Here is a 16,502-nt window from a genome sequence, read left to right as displayed (position 1 = left end):
TATAAACATCAACTTTTATCTATAAAATGGCATTTGAATTCTTGAGTTTTATCCCATTTGTTACAAAGTTACGATCGTTTGAATTTAAGGATTATCAAATTTTTGCTTTGTTCACTTCATACTCCAACTGTCTTTTTTACAACTTTCCCATCATAGTACCGATAAAAAAGTATGCTTTTACAATTTCTTGGAACCTGTATAATGATGTCCTATAAATATTTTTGGTGCCTGAGTTACACAAAAATTGATCATTCCCTACCACCCTCTTTTATTACTGCAACCATTAAGAAGGAAAAAAAAACTGTCAAAACGACCATTGATTCTGATTGACGATAACTTCTTTCACAGGAACGAATTAAGAATATAATGGACTGATTCGAATTAATCATTGAAAATTGAGGGTACCGTGGACTGATTAAGATTTGGCATTGAATAATGGAGTAGCTCTTGAAACTTTGGGAGGTAACATCAGTCAACAACTCATTACTTCAACTATTCATTTATTCGCTTGTCAATCTTTTGAAAAAAGTCTCGTTATAAAGGTCTATATGCATCGTTATCTCTTAATTGCATTTTACGCTTGATTGCTCATACACGAGTACTCGCTGCAGCTGCAAATTTTGCTGTAATTTTCAGTAACGTCGATAGTACGAAACGCCGCTGTTTCTTTAATCGGTGATTACTAATTTAATTTTGATTTCTCATTTTAAGCCTAGCAGTACGTGGTTTTTATTTTCTACCATGTAGGTAATATGCATTGTATGTATGTTGGTATTACATGTTAAAAATTTATGTGCAGAATTCCAGCAATATCCGTTTTTTAAAATGAACGTAATATATACAAATTATTATTTCTCGCCGATTTTTAATATTTGAAATTTGAAATTCGAAAGCTTTTTAAAATCAAGCTGATGTGGTAAAACTTATCGATTTGTTCAGTTCAACCAGACATTGGATTTTAGAATTATTTGTATTAAAGCTGATAACGAATTTAATTTAAATCGATCGAGTAGTATAATTTTCTGAAATTTATATTACTTTGAGTTGTACTGTTTCATGTAAGGTAATATAGTGAGTTATGTTTGTATGGTATCTCGAAATGATAGTTTTCATGTTATCTACTTATAGAGGGTATTAATATAAAATAATTTGTTACAATATTTCCTCGATTTACTACTTTTGCAGCAAAAGGATGCCCCTTTATAAAAATATAAAATAAAATAAAGTTATTAAAAAATGAATATATATAAAATTACAGCGAAAAATTTAAAAAATTGTTTTATTTATAGCCTTTCTAGCTTAGAATCGGATATTCAAAATAATAGTTCTTTTATGCATTATTTAGGAAAAAGTCATGAATAAAAATTAATTTTTATTTAAATAACAGCCAGCTATCAATAAATTTCATCAAGGAAATTTCTCAAAAAATAAAGTGGTTAAAAGATATCAATTTTTAATCGAAGTTATTATAAATAACCAATATGAATGACTGAATAAAATTTCTTTTGCCTACCAATAATCATTACCCATGGCCAAAATTTTATTTTGATTACCGACAATGAAATTGGTTATTCGATTATCGATGACGACAACAATTTTTTCTGGTTATGCCTGACTATCATCGGTTGTTATTGATATTAGTGATGACTAATACTCTTAATTACACTTAATATAAAAATACTTCATTATACATCTTATATATCTTACCAAGTAAAAAATCGGCAGTTTCACTAAAAATTTCCATGGAATTTATTTGCACAGATAAAACACCTCCTTGACGTTGATATATTTATTTCATAAAATAAGCTAATTAGTTTTTGAACAATTAATTAATAAAAATAAATAATTAATTCGCCTATGTCTGATCAAACCCCAAGCAGTTGTATCATTTCGCTGTCTCTATAAACGGTTCCACCTTGAGTCATATGTTTCCATGTCTAATCAGTAATCGATTTGGATGTGAGTGTATCTGAAACCGAACCAGGATGGCCCTCGAATCTTCCAAGACCGCTTTCTCATCTTTCACTCTTTTTTCCTTAAGTTATTCCGTTATAAATTTTCCTGGTTGGACGATTGCTGTTCCTCTAGCACGCTGATCGATCCAATTCACGAATCACTCCTTTCGTAAATCTTTTCCTATTAGAGATATCTGTTATAAAGTTCCTATTTCCTTTCCTTCCTGCTGTCATTACCCCATTGTTTACCTCTCTTCGTTTGTATTTAATTTCCGCCTTAAGAAAACCAATCACGTTCACTCCTTTCGGGGTGAAATCTATGTTCATCTATATTCATTATTCTTATTAGTATAGTGACTTTATTTCTTTATTAGATGGATTTATTTACAGTGATCGAAACAAGAAACTATGACTATTTAATCAGAGCTATTTCTTAATGTGGCAATGTAATATAAGTAAAACAACTAAATTTGTACAGCTACTCAACTTCTGAATGACAACTCGCAACTCATTCGCAACTCACTCGCAACTAACTGCATTGTACAATAGTTCGTACTCCTAGCGAGTTTTTTCTTATGATTTTTCCACGATACTACTGTGAGAAAGTATAGTGCTAGTAGGTTTGGTAATAGTATGATTTGTTTCAATATCGTTCACGTCAACACAAAATCAAGTATGATGCTCCGTCAGTCTGTATGCATGCAGTCACTATTCGTCACTCAGTACTCTCGTCACAACGGTTCCAACATTCTTTTTCACGCTGACCATCCACCTTGACAACGCTGACAACGCTGACAACACTTACCCCTCAACTGCCTAACGGCTACCTCTTATACCATGGCTCCGGTATACTCGGCACGCTCATGTTCCACAGACGTGGATAACCCATGGTCAAGTAGACTTTCTGAATTACCCAGGGTTTTCCCCGATACTGTACTAAAGTACTACTGTACTTTTCGAGATTATTGTAATTATATATTCTTCTCCAAGTAATGTTCGTTTCGTAATAATTTGTCTAATACTTTTTCTTTAACCCTGGCTGTATCTCCTGCATTTTTTATTACTTTCTCTAATCATCTTTACCTCTGCTTTTATCGGTTAGCTTTTTTACTGTCGATTATTGCGTATTTTCCGTGACTTAGCGGATGGAGCTACTTCGATCCTTCATGGCGTCACTTCGTTATTTCTTGTTTCTCCTTGGTGTCTCGTCCGGATATTTTTTTCCTCCTCCAATGGCCTTATCCTCTCATTATTTCTTTGCTAATCGGCCGTTTTCGCGTCGCGTACTTTCGCTATTCCAACTTCCACTTGTCTCTTGACGCCTTCCTAATTCGTTTTTTCTGTTTTCTATCTTCTTCTCTTTTCTTTTCTTTAGTCTCTTCGATAATTTGTATTTTCCTGTATTTCTCCAGCAGCATTTTTCACAGGAGATCTATCTTCCTTTAGCTCTTTCAGCAGGTTTTCGATCAAGACGTCATATTTATTTCTTATTAACGCTTTTATTTCGTCTATTATTTTTTCATTCGACTCATTCCTTCTTCCTGCAACGACATTTTCCATTTCTATATAACGAACGCGTCTTCCTCTCGTCCCACTTTCTTATCTGCACTATCTGTTTTCTAGCTATTCATGATCGCTATTTTCTTTCCCATTATCTAAATCTAAAACTTAATTTAGATTTATCATTAATCATATCATTAGATACGGGAGAATTAAAAGATAGCTTTCTCTTTATCTTATCTTTATCTTTATCTGTCCGCTGGAAACAGCTTCCCAAACGACTCTCTCTCAAACAATCGTCGAATCACGTTAAAAACTGACTTTTCGGATTTCGAGTTTATGATCCATCGTTGAAGGTTTGACAACTACGTGCAAACTAATCAACGATATGAAATCAACAGAAAAGGTACTACTCAGAAATACCTGTGGCGTATAATTGCACCAGAAACCGTTCCAATAAAAGCCTATCCAATATACAGTGACTATATTAATATTCGTTATATTACAATATAACGTGTCCGAGATATTGTATTTCTGTATATGTTTGTTTATAATAGCGCAAAAGAATTGATTGTATCTTTTAATGTGTTAAATCGAACATTGTAATTCGATATTTATACACATACTCTTTTAAATAGCAGATAAAAAATATGTGCATTAAGTGAATCGAGTAAAGAGGACTGCAAAAACATCACCTATAAAAACGCACTTTAGCACACTAAGAAACACAATGAATTCTTTTACTATTATAAACATTATTACAAACATATACATTATTATAACATTTTATAGTTATTGAAGTGTTTGTCAAAAGATCACTCTGCAAGCAAACGGATGACGAACGCTTGGATTTAGTTCGCCTTGCGAACAGCAGAAGCATCTGAGAATAGTGTCCATGAAATGTTCGTCACAACGTACCGGTGTGAACGACTCTTTTAACTTGTCATCGTGAACAGGTGTACTGAATGGTAAAGGCAAAATCAGAATGTAAAATTGCAGGATGGACAATAGTAGTTTTGCAAGAATTGTCCTCGGAAAAAATCCTCTAGTAACAAATGAAGGAAAGACGAAATGGCATCTATTGTATAATATGTATAAATAAATATTTGATGACTTTCTATATAGGGTGCTCCTTTGAATAATATCATTTAGATATCTCTTGAATTTATGAAGAGGCAAAGAATATAATATTTTATTCGTAATTTGTTGGTAATTTGTTATCCTGTAAGACAATTTTGTTCCCAGAGTTACAATTTTTATAAGTTTACAAAACTGTCGCTGCTTTTTTACGTACATTTACATATCATTTTCTATCGCACCGAGAAAATACGATAAAATTCGTTCAGATATATGTACACGTACAGTAAATCATAACATACGATAACTCACTCACTCATATGGCAAATCCATTTAACTATCCTCATTGGAGCTTTTTTACAATGACAATTTAATTTACCGCTTGTTGTTTAAAAAAGTATATGTATAAAATGAATAAAGTAAATGTTTCTTATCAACTACAATGTTCGATTTAACACATTTAAAAACACAATCAATTCTTTTGCGATATTATAAACAAATATATACAGAAATATAATATGTCGAACATGTTGTGTTATAAGGTGTCGAATATTAACTTCTTAGGTACGATGCACCACTATTGTGGCTTTCGCGGATGTCATTTTATATTATAGGCACCACTATAGTGGCTCACTGTAATGACATATTAGCTCTCCGTTTGAACTAAATGATCTTTTTCATTTGTCTCGCTTCACGCTTCTTTTGTCCTCACAACTTTTTATAACAGTGTTAACAATATACAGACAGAATATATAGTCTTTGTCTTTGGATATGCCAGTGTCAGATACCGATTGTTACTTTTCGTTAAAATAAATATATCATTATTAAATGCTCCTTTTAACATGCGAACCCGTATCCTTGCAATTTTTTAGAATCTTCAACATCAAAATGTGGCTTCAAAAATAGAGTGTGAAAATTGTGACGTGGTTCTATGTGTTGCACCGTGCTTTAAGATATATCACACACAATTGTATTATTAATTATTAAAGTGAATTATTAAAGATAAAGAATGTGCATCATATCTTTAAGAAAATTATAATTTAATTATCAAAAACTTCGTTACAACATGCTTGTGTAGAGAACAGCATTATCCGTCACACATTACAGTGCTGTATCGTTTACGCGTAATTCGCGCCAAACTCTGCCGTACAAAGAAACAGCTCCGCGTAAAATTCAACCTGAGGTTTAACCTGAGAGGTTGATTTCATTGAAACCTACGCCACAGATATTGGAGTCTCCAAATCTTCCTTGGTTTGCCATTGTGACAAGTACGTTCGATTTCCTTTAGCCATCTTGATTATGTTCTATAGTAATCGTTTAGCGTGTTACTTGAATGGGCGTCTATCTACAACTTATATTATGCTTGTATACTTTTGTTCCATCATTCTCTTATCTCTTTTGTCTTGTCTAATCTATTTTTATTTAAGTCCGCACGAAAATCTCTTACTTTTTACGTTCTAGTCACATTTGGCGCTGAGTGCAAGCAAGAAAGTTTCCACTCGATATGGAGTCTGATAATATCGTACCACTTGGCCATTTTGTAATTTTATGTAATAAAAATATAGCTACACAGAGTTAAGATGTTGCTTAAAGTTCCCTATAAAAAGTTTCACGCTATACCAAATGCATGTAGGCGAAAGAAAATATTAGATTTGCCCTAATTTTTTAGGTTTCCAAATTCTTTCTCGTTTTGAGTAATTTATTGAGAACGGTACATCGACACACTGATGGATTAGCAGTGGGTATCTGTAGTGTAAACATGTTTATTTATATTCACTGGGTCTTTGTCGCATCCAATCTCGACAGACATAGACACATTTAACTATAATCATTGAAGCTGAAGATCATTTCAAAGTGATTATAATCAGCTACACGATGCCAATAGAAAAGATGAAAAGAATGTAATCCGTTGCGCGCAGAAAAACGTTGACAACCTGCTAAACTGAGCAAAAGCAATCTTTTTTTTTTATTTGTGTAGAGGTGTGTGTGGCGTTATGTTGTCGTCGGTGATAGTAGTAGTTGCTGGCTGTAGATGTCGCTGCTGGGGCACTGCTAATTATTCTTTTATTTTGATGCGTGGCAAAAAAATAGGATCACGGGCGCCAGGAATCGAACCCGGGTTCCGAACGTTCGAGAAACCTAGAGAGCGTTAACCTCTTCGCTACCGTGTATCCGTTGCTTAGTTAGTGTCGTGCCGATGTTGCGCGATGTCTTCTTCGATATGGCGCTGGATACCTCCCCCTCTCGGTGCGGTGCGGGCGTTCCGCGTACGGATGTGGGGCCTCTGTTCCTTATTTTAGTATGACGTGCTGGTGGTGATGCCCATGAACTTTGCGATGGCTACATCACTCCTGGCTTGGTCATCGTCTCGTATCCTGTTCACCTGCTTTTGCGAGCGAGTCGATCGGAGGTGAGGGTCGAGGTTTGCTGAAGGAAAGGCTGCTGCTGCTCCGTGTTTGTCGTAGCGGAAGGTCCAGCGCTTGACACAGACTTAGATTCGCGATAATGGAAGGCTTGGTGGTATGTTATCGCGGTCATACCTCTGTTTCGCTGTCGATCACGCCGGGGTCACCATCAATGTAGGAGGCGTGTGTGGCGTTATGTTGTCGTCGGTGATAGTAGTAGTTGCCGGCTGTAGATGTCGCTGCTGGGGCACTGCTAATTATTCTTTTATTTTGATGCGTGGTAGAAAAATAGGATAACGGGGCGCCGGGAATCGAACCAGGGTCCCGAACGTTCGAAACCTAGAGCGTTAACCACTTCGCTACCGTGTCCGTTGCTTAGTTAGTGTCGTGTAGCGGTATTTGTTGTCGAGTGCCGCTACATTTGGAAGAATTTTACAATCAATTTCTCAATTATTCTGGCATAGTACTATAACGTGTATAATAGGTGATTATCGTATGTTTGATTCTGGCTGAATCTAATGTTTAAATCTAAAAAGCAATCTTGGCAAAGAATTATATCGCATATTTGTCCTACGATATCCTTCAAATTATGTATAAAGTATTTTTTACATATTTTTCGATGAAACGCTGAATCGATTTGTTTTAATCTCCTCGCTCCTAACAATGTCATTTACATATATCACTTCGTTATACAGGGTGATCGGCTACACTTGTAAAAAAGTTTAAGGAATAATTCTTGAAACCAAAGTAAGATGAAAATAACTTGTACAAATCATAGAGAAGAAGATTATGACGTTTAAAAACATTATATCTGCCTAGTCATTAAATTCCATAACAGCAAATCGAAAACCGCGTCATGAAATTTTCGAGTAGAGAGGTTTAAAGCTTCCTCTAATTCTTTGCCTCCATAAATAATTACTAAATAGTAGCACATACAATGTTTATACAAATTTCACACACGCATCGCGATTGTCTCGTCCGTAGCAAAATCACCGCGAGTGTCGATACTGTTCACAGAAAAATCTGAGATGATGTGCGTGATAGGTGTAGAGAAATCACTCAATATGTTCAACAATAATTATTTATTAATCTTTGTTCTTTATATATACTTACACGTAGAACGCGCGATACAATTATCGATTCGCGGTTACAAGTTCGAATTCGACGCGATACGTTTCGCGGTGCGATTCAAGTCGGAAGATGATTGCACCAGATGTCGAGAGATTCAGATTCGTTATTACGGCCAACTACCAACGACCAATTCGGACTAGCGACTCACAACTGACTGACTTTCCGTCACGATGATACCGCTTAGGAAAACTATGATTGGGTGTGTCTAAGGATACGAAATCATCGGTTTCGTTGAGGAAAGCGTTGGTTCGGAAAGTGAGGGAAATGGACGTTGCTGTTAATGGACTAAATTTTGAGTTGGTGGTTTGCAAAAGGATGCTAACCACCCTTGAGAGAGAGTTGCTAGCGGGAAGCGTCGTACGTGAGGAAAAGCAGATTTTCTGTATCTTCCCGTAGTGGGTGGTATGTGTAGGGACTGTTGAGACAAAGACTATTTGTCCCTTTGGAGGACCTTAGCTAAATAAATCCTAAGATTTATAGCGGGTCCTTAGGCTAGCTGAAAATATTCGACATCTGGCAATCATCTTATTCGAAGGGTAGAGTCTTTATGGAGCGAGCCACGGGACAGAAACCGTTGGAAAGTTTGCTATCGAGTGCCGCTAGAAATCAATCGTTTTATATTATAATACATGTTGAATATGGCCTCTGTTTTCTTGCAAACAAAGTATACAATAAGCACGATACAACAATACGCAGTGTATACACTACACACCCAAATCACCTGCGTTGGAACTAGATAAAAAAGATCTAACAAATAACGAGGAATAGAAAAATAGAGGAAATAAAAAAGTTGAAAGCTAAAAATGAAAAGGCCCAAAGAAATCTACAGCGGTGTAAGTTAAACCTATACTAAATCTACAACGAACTCGAATTTTATGTTTATAGATTTTTCTTAACGTTTCCCTTTAATCGTCGAAAAGATTCTGTCCTTCCAGGATTGTTCTAGCCTTTTGTCAAATTTCTAAAATCGTTAAAACATATTACGCAACAAGGTGGTAGTGGAGAGTTCAATCGGAAAGAAAAATTTATGATATTCTTCGTCAACGCTTTTTTTCTCTTTGCAAAACGAAATTAACCAGAAGCAGTTACGATAACTGAGGTGTTTCTTTTAGAAGCACGGTTGGGTTTACCTATTGAGAAAACGAACAGGTTGCTCATCAAACGTGTTTAAAGATGGTTAGAACTACATGAAACTTTTTATATTGCAATTTGTAGCCAGCTAGTAGCTTGTTCGAATCTCCTGTATTTTGGCAAATTAAAGGAAATCCCTGAAAAATCGTGGCAACAGCCATAGCATACGCTCTGTGAAGTCTCAACTTCTGCAATCACTTTGCTGTTAAGCTACATCACAAATAAAGAAATACAGTAGCTTTTTGAATTGAGACCCTGGTGATACGTCGCTGGTTGCTAGATGCAGCAAGGGGATTGCAGTGGTGATCCAGTGGAAAATCTATGGAACGACGATTTCTTGTTTTCAGCCAGATGGCTTCGTTTTATCGCACGCGATAAAGAACGCACAGGGACAGAGTTTGTATCCCCAAAAGGGACCAAATTCCGCAAAAGATGATACGTACAGCAAAATACTGACATTTGGGGACGATACGGCTATGCTAGTCAGGCACACTGATCCAGAAACAACAGTCACATTACTACAAGAGCATATCGCAAAAATAGAAAAATGGTTGCAAGATAAACAAATGAAAGTAAACCCCAGTAAATGCAACCATACTATATTTACAATATGAAAACGAAAATCACCAAATATCCTATTGAATGGCACGCACATAACACAAACAAAGCAAATGAACTACCTAGGGCTCCGCTTAGACCCACAACGTACATGGAAGCAACATATTAAAACAATCATAGACAAAATAAGGGAAAAAGAAAACAAATGTACTGGCTAACTAGTCGAAATTTTAAACTCAGCGTGGAAAGTAAATTAAAAATATACAAAACGATAATAAAACAAATTTGGACGTACAGAATACCAGTATGGGAGGCAGCAGCAATAAGCCACATAAATAAAAATAAAAAAATATTCAGAACAATAGTTAACGCCCCATGGTATGTCAGAAACGAGGATTTACGCATTGACTTAAAAATATCAGTAGTCAAGGAAGAAATCGGCAGATAGGCAAAAAAATGTAAAGAAGGAAGGCTACTGGAACGAACAAAGAAGAAAACATGCTAACGATCTCGCTAAAGAAATAAAATAAACAAACTGGAAGACGGTATCCTGCTGGGGGTAGCCATCCACGTGTTATTTAGTAATAAAACTGGAAAAATTTACCGAATATTCAGCTAGACAGATTGTAAAGCACAAATTGAAAATAAAGAAAAAGAGATGATACCTGAAATTTTCTTGCGCGTACTTATAAAAATCATGTTCAGGAACAAATCCTATATGTTTACCACTCGAAATTTCTTGCACGGTTTTTGCAAATATTCTTCAAATTTGTGCAAAATAGATTTTTTTGTATATGACAACGATCCTAGTAATCGGGTCGTAAAGATTTTAGAATGAGAATTGTAGGCATTAAAAATATCTATCAAACCAGACGTCAAGATTGATTGATTCGTTGAGCCATAAGAGAAGAAGGATTTTATTTTAGCCATGTGCTCCTTCTTTATCTCTCCAGTCTGTATAACAGACCACAATAGGTACATCTATATACAAACATATTTGATAAATCCTTCATTAATATATTTAACTAACATGTTTTTCACAATTGCTAAATATTTTCTTCTTATAAGAAACAAATACGATTTTCAAGTTGTTAGGCAGTTTTAGTCAAAAGTAATACTGGTAACTTACCTTTGTTTTATTGATACTCTTTTACAGGTATCGCGTTTAATTCTTATTTACTCACTTTATAAGGTCTATAATAATCTTGTATCTATAACAATGTTCCATTTCGTTGGTGGTATAAAATATATAAATCTTTCGATACGACAAAATAAATAAAACAAAAACAAATCGAGTTTTGTCTACTTTCAGATCATCAAGTAGTGTGCCAAACTGTCATCGCAAAAGTGGTTAATTCTCATGGCAGCACGGAAACTCGCAGCCCTCTTCACCGCAGTTCTGCATCTTTGCTTATGTGAGTGAGTTTTATTTTCTCTTTAATTGCTGACTTTTCTACAGTATATTCAAAATCACACATTGTCAGCATATACTTGTAAATCTCAAATCACATTTCCAATTTAACAGAAAGCACTGATCGTTTGAAAATAAACTCCATGTAGACGCACGAAAGAAACGAGAATAGCTGAATGGAATAAATTAAAATTTCGCGTTACACAATTGCATCGATTACTGTCGATTAATTTTCAGGGGGGAACGACAGATGTACCGGGTAGTGTATGAAAACGTATATGCATATCTTATAAAAGAAGTCCAAGTTTAATTTTATTACTCGAATGACATCTAGAAAGAAATTACAATAATTAAAAAGAACAGTGATTAGAATTCAATTTCATCGTTGCTATTAACAATGATCAGAATAAATATATGTTTACCACCACAGCACATAATTAGACTTTTAAAGCAGTCAATATGTTTAGTGCCATTATTGGACAGTAGAATAATTACGGGAGAGGTAGTGTCAAAAATTGAATAATAAATACTATTTGTAAATATTATAATAGAAAATTTGTATAAGGATAGGTACCGTTAGTTGAACATTTTATGCATTTTTATTGAAATCAGCTAAAGTTTTAATGTATACTAATGGGGTCAGAAGAGAGCTCCGCCCGACAGTCGTTAAGCAATTTATTCTGACCTTGAATAATGCACGATCCGTGCCGTCTATGCCCGAAGGACCACCTAATTACGACGTATTGGGAACGTTATACTAATTGTGTCTCCAAAATGAGACTGGCTGTACTTTACAACGTGGTGAAATTTACCAAACCGACTGAAGTTTGGTCCTTTTGCTTTTAATCTGACTGATGGCTTTTTGGCTTCTGACTTCGACTCGAAGAATCAGAATTGTTACGCTGGTCACATTCGTCCCACCCAGGAGTCCGCGGAGAGACGCGATCGCGAGATAACGAGTCGTAAATTCTCGTTACGATTAAACAATCGACGCCAAGAACTGATTGATCCCCTATTTCTATTATGAAAATAGAGGTGGTTGGAATGAGTGCATACGAGAAACTACACTTGATTCGCTAACAAAAAGTTTAATAACAAGTAAAGAAGCAACAATTTCAGTCAACGATCAAACGATTAACAATTAAGAAGAAAAGATAACAATCAAGGTTTGTGAACGGGTTTGCTTATTACGAGACCTTTCGTACTTCGCAGCTTGAGATAGACCGACTGATTCTTTTGTTCGAAACCACGGATTCTTTTCGTTGTTGCCCTTCGATATTCCTACTACACACGCGTTTATTAGATGTACCGCGGCGGTCGCCGCGTATGCGTTCTTCCGAGAAGTCGGCGAAAGAAACGTAGGGATATCGATGGTACATTGGGCATGTCGGTATTGCGCTTTGACGGCATAGCTCTTTGTACCGCGAAGCCGTTGGAAAGTTCCGTGGTCGATGCCGCCACAAATTAAAGTTTCTTTGCACAACTTGACTAGAGAAATGATTGGTAAAACGTAACAATCTGCTTCCATTTATTTTATCTATACGGAACTGTTTCTCCGTTTGAAAAATCCATTCTGTACAAATATATGCAACCGTTTCCATCAAAGTCAGGTTCAAGCCCCATTTAGCCGAGGTTAGCTCTGATTGTCTCGCGAGCAATTTTTCGAAAGAGTCCATCAGGGGCTGTTCTCTCCCCTCTCCTAGCAAAAAGTAGGGGTACGACAAGAGGGGACACTGTTATCCCTAATTGGTTGTTACAATGACTACAGACAAGCGGGACATTTGAAATGACTAAACTCGACGTGTTTCTTTACTTCGCTTTACTCTCTAGGAATTAACAATGTCTTTGTTAATTATTCTCTATCTATATATTACCAACAATGGTTTCCAAATTATTTAAATCAAACTTATAGGATTAAAATGTTAGAAGATGAGAAATATAATGTAATTATGGCTTTGTAAGTGACATATTCCAAATATATCACAAAGGTATATTTCATAAATAAGTTACACAAGCATTTATTAGAAATAAATATGTTACAAGTAACTTAAAGATATTTGATATATTCTCAAATCTAAACAATTTTTCAACTATTGGCTCGGCATTGCCGATTACCAGATCTCACCACAGGGAAGTTATTGCGAATGAAGATTCGTAGAGAATTTTCACGCAAGTTACCGATAGTTACTGAAGCTTGCCGAATGGACATTTAAATTGGTTGTATTCTTCCATCTCTACCTAGAAGTTGTTTCTTTGTTATATATCCCTACTCTTGCCCCCAATGCATGCCACCATTGGCTGTTCGTCACATTACTGTTTTTAATTTCTGCTTGTCAGTTGTCAGTTCGTAAACTTATTACGATTGCAACCAAAATTTATTCGTATGACGAATAGCAGAAAAGCGATTAAAAAACAGTAAATACAGGATTAAAATTATAACGTTGAAAAAGTAGACGTATTTGGTTATTAATATTTGACAGAAATACAACATTTAACGATCTTATTTACGTTTTTCAACATTTCAAAAACATTTTTGTTTGTTTTTCAATTATTATTCAACCAGCTGAAAACTAGCTCGCATACGCACTCGATTACCAAACATCCTGATTAAAAAAATTTTTATCGTAAATAATAAATAATTTAGGAGGAATATATAATAATAGTTTGCCAGAGTATTCTACGCATGAAAATGAGAAAAAAGTATCATACAAACGTAGACTCGAAAATGTTTTGTTAAAAAATAATAACAAAAGTTCGAAATAACGTTATCCGGCGTGTGTGAGACTCGATAGGACCAGAAAACTTGAGCTTTTTTCACAAATTAAAAGGATTAGCTTACTAGATGAAAAAGTACTAGAGTTTGTGCAACTTTTTTATCAGAGCCTGTAATGAAAATTTAAACTATACGTACTGTAGATTTATGTGAGTTATATACATGCTGAAAATTTTATCGAAATCGGTTGATGCAGAAACAACCGGCATGCGTCGAAAGGCGTAAAAATCTTTAGATTTATTACTGTTATAGGCCAAAAATGGTGGCAAACTGCGATTTTCATCATTTTTAACCGTTTGTAGCTCGTAGCAACGTTAACCGATTTTGATGAAATTTTCAGCGTGTACATAACTGACATACATTTACCAAACATATTTTTTACGTATATAACTCTACCTCTGTACTACAAATGTGTTTGTCAACGCTTACATTAAATATAAGATGAACTTGTCGAATAGCTCTATTCCAAACAACTTTTTCCTACATGTATAACGGGTTTCCGGTCTTGGTTTTTGGTTTATACATAAAACTATGTTGGTATGATATATGTACTTTCTTTGTATGTTTTATACATGCAATCTTTGTTTTAAATCGTCCGTTTATACCGCCACCTTTGAAATAGCCTAACCCTACCTACCTCTTTCCATTTGGAATTCAGTGGCAGGAATTTTTATTATTTTTTCCATTGTTTATGCACCACTATGAAGATATTGAAGAAAATTCCGTTAAAATTCATGAGGAGGTAACACATCGACAGATTCACGCGACATACAGTCGGAGACAAAAGTAAGTGGACAGGCAGTGGAAGTCGATATGAATAAAGTTTAATCGAATTAGTCTAGCGTTATATACTTTAGTTTTATTTATTATGTGCTCTTATACTATATAAGTTATTTAGTAAACAATTGAAATTAATATTCAGAATTTTTGTAAACTTCATTGATATATATTTTCATTATCCACCATTTGTCTTTATCCACCGGTTGTATATGATACCAAACGTACTTTTACGTATAATTCGAAAACTAAGGCAGAGCATTTTATTTCGTTAATGATAAAATCATCGGTATTGCAGGTATTTAGTACCGGTTGTGCGGCACATAGCACAGACGAGCTATACGTATAGACAAATTACCTTATGGACCTCTGTGGCTCAACGTGACTTCCATACCGACGTAGAAATTCGATATTGATTTTAGCGTCCTCTACTCGTAAACGACAGTCACTTGATAAAGTACTTGTTAAAGAAGTATTAGCAAGAGCCAAACAGCATTCATGTGTAAATGCACGTGTACCTATAGAGAGTAGAGACGTTTGATTCGTACGATTGAGGCAATTGCAGACTTGATGCAGTGACGATTTGTATCGCGAGAATATTTCTTGGGTAATGTATATCTGTATATTGAATTACAGGCATATATATATATAAGGAAATAGACGATCGAGAAAAGTTGCGGTGGCGCCTCGTATGCTCGTAGCGAACAAAAATTGATTATATATTAAATCGAGTAGTATTAAACATTTTCATTATTAAAGAAAATAATTTCAAAGTTAGAAAATATATTTAAAAGATTCTTTCACAAAAATACATCATAGATGTACATATTTTAAAAAATAAAGTTTATTGATCTCACGCAATAATAATTTACGTTGAGCTCATTTATCTAGAAAAAATTGTTCAGTAATTGTTATAACACGTATATTTCTTTTTATCTTTCTGATGACCCATTGCATCTAAAAGTAGAGTAAATTAACTAACTGCTGTAAGGTAAAACGAGAAAAGGGGAACGAATTCGCAAATTAATTATATACAAATTAACTAATTGATTTTAATGAAACTAATTGCGAAGATAGAACTGCAAGGAAGTTAGTTTCATAATTATTTTACGACACTTAACTTGCTTACCTGTTTGCCTGTATCTCGCTTCTGTTCCGACAAATATTCTTAGATTTTCAGTTATTTCACAGATTTTTATCATTTTAAAGTGACCCGCCATGGAATTTATTGTTCTTAACACAATAAACGTAACAACGTTTTCGTATTCTGTTGGTAACGTTGTAAGTGACACGAAAATGGTAACGGAGTTCTAGAGCGCTAGAAATTTAAGCCAATAAGGTACATTGCATGATTGTCCTATTCTTCATATGTAGTAATTTCGTCTCCGCATATAGTTTAGAAGCTATTGGCAATATACAAGTCTATAGAGATAAGTTACATATCTTTATATTTTCAGATGTAAATATAAATTATATATCTATTATATATCTATTAATTATATATCTATTATATCTATTATATCTATTATATCTATTATATCTAATTATATATCTATTATAAATAAATTTGTTTTACGAGGTAAACTTTTTCCGACACTTTCAGAAACACACATAATCGAAACTTTGAGAAATCTGTTAGAAGAATGCAAACAACGAATATACCATTAAACAATTACGTAATAATCAAACTAAAGTTCACACCTCATAATATTAGGTCATCCCATAAGTTCATACCGTTTTTCGAGCGGTTATATATGTTAAGATTGTTTACATACCTTTCAGTT

At 34.7% G+C, this 16,502-nt stretch overlaps 1 protein-coding gene across 5 annotated transcripts in view; it reads left to right on the top strand.

Annotated features, from left to right (window-relative positions):
• LOC126926078 (lachesin-like) overlaps positions 1–16,502 on the top strand; it is a 549,080-nt gene that overhangs the window by 426,033 nt on the left and 106,545 nt on the right. For all 5 annotated transcript variants that reach the window (XM_050742192.1, XM_050742189.1, XM_050742191.1 and 2 more), the window contains one exon: positions 11,070–11,172. In XM_050742192.1, the coding sequence (XP_050598149.1) occupies positions 11,118–11,172 (55 nt within the window). In that variant the 5' untranslated portion in view covers positions 11,070–11,117. The remainder of the gene's footprint in view (positions 1–11,069; positions 11,173–16,502) is intronic.

Source organism: Bombus affinis, chromosome 17 (assembly GCF_024516045.1).
Source record: "Bombus affinis isolate iyBomAffi1 chromosome 17, iyBomAffi1.2, whole genome shotgun sequence".
In the NCBI taxonomy this organism is placed as follows: Eukaryota; Metazoa; Arthropoda; class Insecta; order Hymenoptera; family Apidae; genus Bombus; species Bombus affinis.
The sequence above is the reverse complement of the archived record's forward strand: the minus strand, read 5'-3'. Positions and strand labels throughout refer to the sequence as shown.